Raw genomic sequence first — 8,448 nt, 5'->3', positions numbered from 1 at the left:
TAAGTTAGGAATTTCTTTCAAACGCAGACTTGTAGTAGATATATGAGTGTATTTCTGGAAAATATTTTCGCTAAGTTTCCGGGTAGCCGAGATACAAGAGGTGTCTGAAAATCGTAAATTTCAAACACTCCCTGTATATCAAAAACGAAGAGGGCTATGAAAATTTGGTTTGCGCCATTGTAAGTTTCACAAAAAAGTAGCTCAGGTCCGCAACTTTCTATGTTTCATAATAACTGAGATACCCTGCAAACCCATCGAAATTTGGACACCTGTACTCTGATTTTTTGAACAAAAATCTGCTGGAGCAGATTTTTCTAGAAAAATTCGAATAACGTGTGAACGGCCGAATCAAATTGCAAAAAGTAAAGTTATTCATAAACCTTGAAAACAGACAAATCCAAATATGTAAAAATATACAGGCTGCTCCATTAAAAAAAAACCATTTTGTGTCGTCACACTTTTTTGGACCATTCCGTATATGCCAAAATATTTTTCAGAAATTTTGAAAAATCGAGTGAACGAGTGTAAATACGGTAGAACTTTATTCAAAAATTAATTTGAGAAACAATAATAATAGTAAGAAAAACACTGACATTTAAACGTCAAAAATATTTCTGACAAAGATTGCAAAGCCTTCTAAGATTTTTTCATTAAAAATTCATTTCAACTTTTGATAGATAACCCCGTTGTTTAACGGGCGGTGTTTGCTTTATTATTTTCTATCTCAAAAATTAGTCGTTTTTGAAAAAATTTTAGAGAGACAAAAAAGTTTTAGGATACTTTCATCTACCTATGTAAATTTTTTTTAATGTATAAAAAAATTTTTGCAAAAATGTAAAGGGGGTGGTTACGTTTAGTAGTTTAGAAGGATAAGTTGAAAGTACAAATAGGGTGAAAACGTGCCCTACTATTAGTTAAACATTTCGTTTTCCTAGCGTTTATGGTTTTTGAGAAAAAAGAATTAAACCAAAATTTTCCGCCATTTTTGGAGGGGTGTAGCTCCCTAGGGGAGCCCAAGTCGCCCATAGTTCATATATCAAAGTACCCTTAAAATTGCCTAAAGAATCACCCCATGATGTTTGGGACGTCATTCAGATACATCCTGTATACAGGTGTCTCACGTAACTGGTTCGTTAGAACTTTTTCAGGTTCCACTATTCGTAGAAATTTGAAATTTTGTTAGCATGGGTTGTTCATTCGGAACTTTCGATCTAAAATATTTTCAAGATGACCGCCACTTCCGGTCTACCGAAGGTAGACCAATAATAAGCATTTTATTGTTTTTGATACTTCCAATTTTCCCCTTAATACATTCTAATATATATTATTAATATATAATTTTCACCCTCTACCCTCTTCCTCCATTTCCATACCCTCGGCTCCTCGGCCCAATCATCCCCTCATCCATCCCTTTGTCTCCTCACCCCTACAACCATTCTCATCCATCGTTTCCCCTCTCCTCCCTCTCCTAAGATCTGCCCTCGGTCCAACTCCTCCTCCCTCAACTCACTGCACCCATTCAACATATGTTCCAACGTTTCCCATTCCTCCCTGCATAGTCTACACCACCTCTCCTCATCGGCCATCCAGTATCTGTTAGCTCTCTCCTCGTTTCCACAACGGAAGCTAGCCACCAACTTCTTCCCTTCCTCATCTCCTTCCAATAACAAGTATCTAGGCAGCCCCTCCGTAATTATGTCCCTGTACCTTTCGTTATACCTTCCCTCTTTTATTTGTGTCCTTCTTTCCTGTCTCTGCACATCTCGGTCCCTATCTCTTAACTACCTCCACATCTCCCTACCCACCCTTCGTCTACTATTTATCTCAGTTACCGAGTAGCCCGCTCGTCTATAATAGTTGTCTCCGTCTCCTTTCCCATATCTGATCTTTCCCTTTCTAATTTCCCTCCAACACTCCCCCAAGATTCCGCAGTTTGGCCTCCCTTCTATTCTTTCTTCATATTTCACTGCTCTCCTGTCGGCCTCCACTCTGACCTTATCCACCTTTACCTCTTCCCTCACTATATACCCCGGTGTTTCTCTCGCCACCCCAAGCACCCATCTCCAGTATCTAGCTTGCACGTCCTCCAGCATTGCCTGCTCTCTCCATCCCCATACCTCTGCCCCATACATCATCACACTGCTATCCAGACCTTCAAACATAATCTTCCTCACTGCCACATTCCTTCCAAAGACTCTCTTCCCCCAACCCCATACTTGTCCCATCACCTTATTCGCCTTTTTTGCCATAGCTATCACATGCGACCCCTCTCTGTTGTCCTCGCTGAACACATACCCCAAGTAAGTATACTACCTAACCTCCTCGATCTCTTTTCCCTCCCATCTCCAGTTTTCTGTTCTTTTTCTCCCACCCTTACAAAACTTCATCATCCTTGTCTTCCCCACATTCACTTCCAGCCCTTTCCCCCTAAAATATCTTTCCAATGTCTTTATCATATCTTTCATCTCCGCCGCTTCTCTCGCCATGACCACGATGTCATCCGCGTATGCTAACATATGCACGTTTCTTAAAAGATATGAAAGTAGACCATAACTTCGCTATTTTAAATGGAATGCTATAGCTTTTATTACACCCTTTAATTGTACGTAAAAAAATAGGTTGACTTTGATAAAAGTTATTGGTACCTAGTGTTTTTCGTTTTCGAGTTATTTTGGTTTTAATTTTTTTTTGGTAAATTTCAACATGTTCTTTAAAATTCCATATCTCAGCCAACGTTCATTAAAAAAAGATCTACGTTGGCACGATTACTCTTCAGATGTTGTCAAATAGAGTGTCATTTGTTGTATCGGAGTATCTTATACAGGTGGTCAAAAATTGAATTACTGTTTCTCCATATTCAATGGCGAGAAAGTCGAAAACTTTAAATGAAACGTCCCATATTTTTTTAGCCTATCAGAAAGAGAATTTAATTCTCTTCAAATTATTTATAAACATTCCCATACCTGTTTATTGTAGTTTGTTTCATATTGCGAAATTTATTAAAACATGCACGAAATGCAGGTTTTTTTTTAGAAAACTATGGAATTTGGACAGTTTTTGATCCATGTTTGTATATGTGTTAGTTACATTAGACGACGGGTGTAAGTTATTAAACATCATGGTAAATTATTCCAACGCCGATATTTGAAATTTATTTTGTATTGATGGCGAATGTGTAATAAACTTTTGGACAGGATGTGTCGAAAATTTAATGAGAGATGCCTAACAAACCTAACGACCATCACAAGGAAAAATTTCAAAAAATTGATAATGAATTTCTTAGTTCTGGATATATCGAGACCAAAAGAAATCGCATATTTCCGGTCACCAGTGATGAAGACAACGAAGTAAATATTTTATCGTATTTTATTGCATTTCCAAATTCAATTTAATAACATTTATATTATACATTTATATTTTTATTCAAATCTAATTTTGTCATTAACTTTTTGTTTTAATAGATTCATTTATTTGATCTTCTATTTGTTATTTTTGGTAAGTAAAAGCTAGTAAACTAAAAGATTATCAATCGTAGTTAATAGTACAAATAATAATAGAAATAGATTAAACAAAAACCTGTCAAAATGTCATGGTCTAATAAAAAATAGAAACGGTTTCCTGCATTTCCTGCATGTTTTGATAAATTTACGAATATGAAAGAAACTACAATAAATAGGTATAGGAATCTTTATAGATAAATTGTAGAGAATTAAATTCCCTTTCTTGTAGGCTAATAATATATGGGGCGTTCCATTTGAAATTTTCTTTTTCCCCATTGAATATGGAGAAACGAAAATTCAATTTTTGACCATCCTGTAGAAGATACTCTGATACAATATATGACAATCTATTTGAGAACATCTGCAGAGTAATCGCCAATTTAGAGCTTCTTTGAATGAACGTTGGCTGGGATATAGGGTTTAAAAGAGCATGGTAAAATTTGTCAAAAAAACCTTAAAATCAAAATAACTCGAAAACGAAAAACGCTAGGTACCAATAACTTTTATGAAAGTCAACATATTTTGTTACGTACAATTAAAAGGTGCAATAAAAACTATAGCATCCCATTTAAAATAACGAAGTTATGGTCTACTTCCGGTAGACCGGAAGTGGCAGCCATCTTGAAAATATTTTAGATCGAAAGGTCCGACTGAACAACCCATACTACCAAAATTTCAAAACTGTACGAATACTGAAACCTAAAAAAGTTCTAACGAACCAGTTACGTGAGACACCCTGTATAGTACAAGTCTGCGGTTAAAGGAAATTCCTAACTTAATTGGTATAGGTGCTATGGATGCCTGACGCACTGTTTAATTACCCTGTATAAATATAATTTATCTACGACTGTTTCACTTGTATAAATTATTAATTTTAATCAACTTATTAATTTTATGAATAATGATGACAATTAACAATTTGACACAAATGGTTGTTTACATAATATCAATTAAGAGGATGACAATGTCAAGAACTGCTGTCGTTGTCGACATGTCAACATGAAATTACTCAGGAATTATCGAATATTAAGACGGGTTTTCTGTAAATGGTAGGATTCAACAAAACGCTATACAGCACACGCGTGAAACTAATATTTCCCACTAACTTGTATGTCTTTCCATCCGACATACGCGTTAATGAAAAATCATAGTTTCCTCACTTGTACTGTAATATACTATTCCCCATCGCTTTTAGTTTATGAGTTATGATTGAGTTAATTTTCGAAAATCAACAATTTTGATGTTTAACCGATTTAGAGGTTATATGAATAAAAAATGGTAATAATTGGGTTCAACCTTGTTATGGATTTAGTCTTTATGGCCCATTACTAAGGTTTTCTGTATAAAAAGTATTTCCCCAACGCTTTTAGTTTTTGAGTTATAATTGAGGTAATTTTCCAAAATCAACAATTTTTTTTTTCAGTCTCAAGAACTGAAAGTGATCTTTCAATACGGCTTTTTGCATTAAAAAGAGGAAAATTTAATTAATAATTGGTGATATTTTCGCGAGGATCCTTCAAGAAATTAATTTTATAACGAATTTTGAAAATGATCGATGAAAATTGCAACATCGAAAATTTTATCAAAACTTCAAATATTGTTTTCTCAAAAACTAAAAGTTATTTTTTAAAAGCGGTTTGTTCATTGGAAAGAGGACACTCTTAATAACACTTTGGGAAATTTCCATACTCATATTCCAAGAACTGGATTTTATACGAATTTTTAAAACTTACTCGGCGAAAATTGCAAAATTCGAAAAAATTGTCGATCATTTCAAAAATTTATTTCTCAAAAACTAAAAGCGATTTTTAAAAAGCGCTTGTTACATTAAAAAGAGGATACTTTAGTTAATAATTGGTGATATTTCCACAAGGATCCTTCAAGAAATGAATTTTATAGCGATATTTGAAAATTATCGATGAAAATTGCAACATCGAAAATTTTATCAAAACTTCAAATATTGTTTTTTTAAAAACTAAAATCTATTTTTCAAAACGGGTTGGTCCATTGGAAAGAGGACACTCTTATTAACACTTTGGGAAACTTTCATACTCATATTCCAAGAACTGGATTTTATACGAATTTTTAAAACTTATTCGGCGAAAACTGCAAAATTCAAAAAATTGTCAACCATTTCAAAAAATTTTTTCTCAAAAACTAAAAGCGATTTTTCAAAACGCCTTGTTGCATTAAAAAGAGGATACTTTAATTAATAATTGGTGATATTTCTACAAGGATCCTTCAAGAAATGAATTTTACAGCGAATTTTGAAAGTTATCGATGAAAATTGCAACATTGAAAATTTTATCAAAACTTCAAAAATTTATTTCGCAAAAACTAAAAGCGATTTTTCAAGACGGCTTGTTGCATTAAAAAGAGGATACTTTAGTTAATAATTTATTGTTGATATTTCCACATGGATCCTTCAAGAAATGAATTTAATAGCGAATTTTGAAAGTTATCGATGAAAATTGCAACATCGAAAATTTTATCAAAACTTCAAATATTGCTTTCTCAAAAACTAAAAGTTATTTTTCAAAACGGGTTAGTTCATTGGAAAGAGGACACTCTTATTAACACTTTGGGAAAGTTTCATACTCATATTCCAAGAATTGGATTTTATATGAATTTTTAAAGTTTAATCGGCGAAAACTGCAATGCTCGAAAAAATTGTCGATCATTTCAAAAATTTATTTCTAAAAAACTGAAAGTGATTTTTCAAAACGGCTTTTTGCATTAAAAACAGGATACTTTAATTAATAATCGAAAGTGATAACAGCAGCAGTTCTGTTAGTAATGCATGTGATGATGAATTGCAAGCAAAGAGAAAAAAAACTGGACAAAACTGCAGCAAGAGATTTTATATATCGTATTGGGATTGTTACGATGAGGTTGCTAATGACAAACTTGATATAAATAAAGTTGTATTCAATGAAAAAAGTCTTATTGGGGTTGAACTTGATTATTATCTGCAGTGTCCAACACCTAAAAGAGATATTAATTCCTGTGAATGGTGGAGTACTAAGTAATAGGTTTTTAATATTCGGCGAAAACCGGATATTCGGTAACTATCCGGTATCTGGCCGGATTTTAAAAAGTGGCCGGATACCGGGTAGCTGCCGAATATTCGTTCCACCACTAGTTATTATTATTATTACTAAATTACGACAGATTCGATTGATGATAATACGTCTTTGATCGTTGACAATCGAATGAATCGTCTTCAAGTCCATTTCATCATCTTCCTCTTCATTTTTTTCCGAATTTGTTATATTTTTACTTTTATCACTTTTATATGTACTGTTTGTTTTACTGTCTGTTTTATAAATACCTACCCGCCGGGTATTTACCCAACGCCCATCACTTAAAAAGAGTAATTAGGGGGTTTGTGAAAAATTTAGTCTGATTATTAAATTTATTTTATTTATTAATTAATTAAAAATTATGGGAATACACCAACGGGTAATAATATCAAATCCATATTACTCGACAAAATAATCGCTCTTAAATAATCCATATCATCAGCACTTATATTCCAACCACTCAACTGCCCTAAAACCTTTAAATTCTGACAATGCCCCATAAGTAATTCAACGGAAACAATTGTTAAACCCCTTGCAGATGAAAACCATAATTCTTCTAAATTATGAAATCCACATTCCGCGCACAATCTAAACACATCTCCATCTGTAATTGTTATTACATCCCCCACAACGATTCTTTTTAAAAACGGTGTATTCATTAAGAGATATTTTAGAACACAAGTTGTGATGTCACAATAAAGAATTTCAATCGTTTGTAAATTCATAAAATAAGTATCCGGTAATGTACAGGATAATTTTAATTTAAAACATTCAAATGTTTGCAAATCAGGTGCGTACGAACATATTTTACTAACATCTATTCGTTGATCTTTAATCATATTTAATTTTAGGATTTGAAGCCGATCTCCGCTTTCAATTAAATATTTATTAAAATCATCGTAATTAGGACGTGATAGTTTTAAACAATTTAATTGATGTAAGTTTTTGAAATTGTTTAAAACCCCCGATGAAGGACTGTTAAAATTAGCACTTTCTAATTTTGGGCATAAATGAATGATGGCTTCTAAACTTTCTAAAGTTGTATCCGTATCGTGAATGTACGTTAGTTTTGTTTTAAATGATGGTTCATTTTCGTAAATTTTAAGTAAAGCTGCACCGGTGAACGAATAAACTTTAAAAACGTTTAAATTTGGTAATTGTTTAATAACCGTTGCGATTAATTCCGATGAATCATTTTCTTGGCAAATTTCTTTTTTTCCATACATTCCAATATGAAGAATTTTTATTGAATCACTTTTTAAATCGCGTAAACCTTCCTCGGTGAATAAACATTCCCCGGAAATATCGACAACACTTAATTTATTACAATTTACGATTGTTCTTAAAACGTTATCATCGGGAATATGAGGAATTATTAATACTCTTAAATTTTTTAATTTTTTTAACAATTCGCACAATAAATTTGTATGTTCTTTAACCCAAACGCCTTTTAAATTTAAATGATGTAAATTTCCACAACTTTTCGTTAAAACACGCAGAATTTTTTCGTAATAAGTACCCGGAAATACGCCGGTGTCGATTCTTCGTACATCTTCGCGCAATAAAACTTCTAAACAACTAAACCTAGTTGCTGCATCTAAATTTTCTGTGCTTAAAATCACTTTAAGTAAATCTTGGATAACTTCGTATGTTGTATCTTGCAAATAATTCTTAACAAGTTTATAATTTTTACCTTCATCATCGCACAATGAATGGATTAACACGTTTGAAACGAATTTTAAACACAAAAATGAAAGTGGGTTTACTTCGTTTTTCGGCGACATTATCACAATAAGATTTTTGTCAACAAAGAACGTTGAGAATAAACGTTGAGTTCATGTTTTAATTTGTTTTGTGTTTGTAAC

At 32.8% G+C, this 8,448-nt stretch overlaps 1 protein-coding gene across 1 annotated transcript; it reads right to left on the bottom strand.

The window, feature by feature from the left end:
• Window positions 1–6,906: 6,906 nt before the first annotated feature.
• On the bottom strand, window positions 6,907–8,437 carry LOC111418979 (uncharacterized). Its single transcript, XM_023051711.2, has one exon. It carries the CDS (start codon window positions 8,365–8,367, stop codon window positions 6,943–6,945), a length of 1,425 nt encoding a protein of 474 aa, XP_022907479.1. The 5' UTR covers window positions 8,368–8,437; the 3' UTR covers window positions 6,907–6,942.
• Window positions 8,438–8,448: the final 11 nt, after the last annotated feature.

The sequence above is a fragment of the Onthophagus taurus genome, chromosome 3 (assembly GCF_036711975.1).
Source record: "Onthophagus taurus isolate NC chromosome 3, IU_Otau_3.0, whole genome shotgun sequence".
NCBI classification, from domain to species: domain Eukaryota; kingdom Metazoa; phylum Arthropoda; class Insecta; order Coleoptera; family Scarabaeidae; genus Onthophagus; species Onthophagus taurus.
This window is presented reverse-complemented; position numbering and strand designations above follow the sequence as displayed.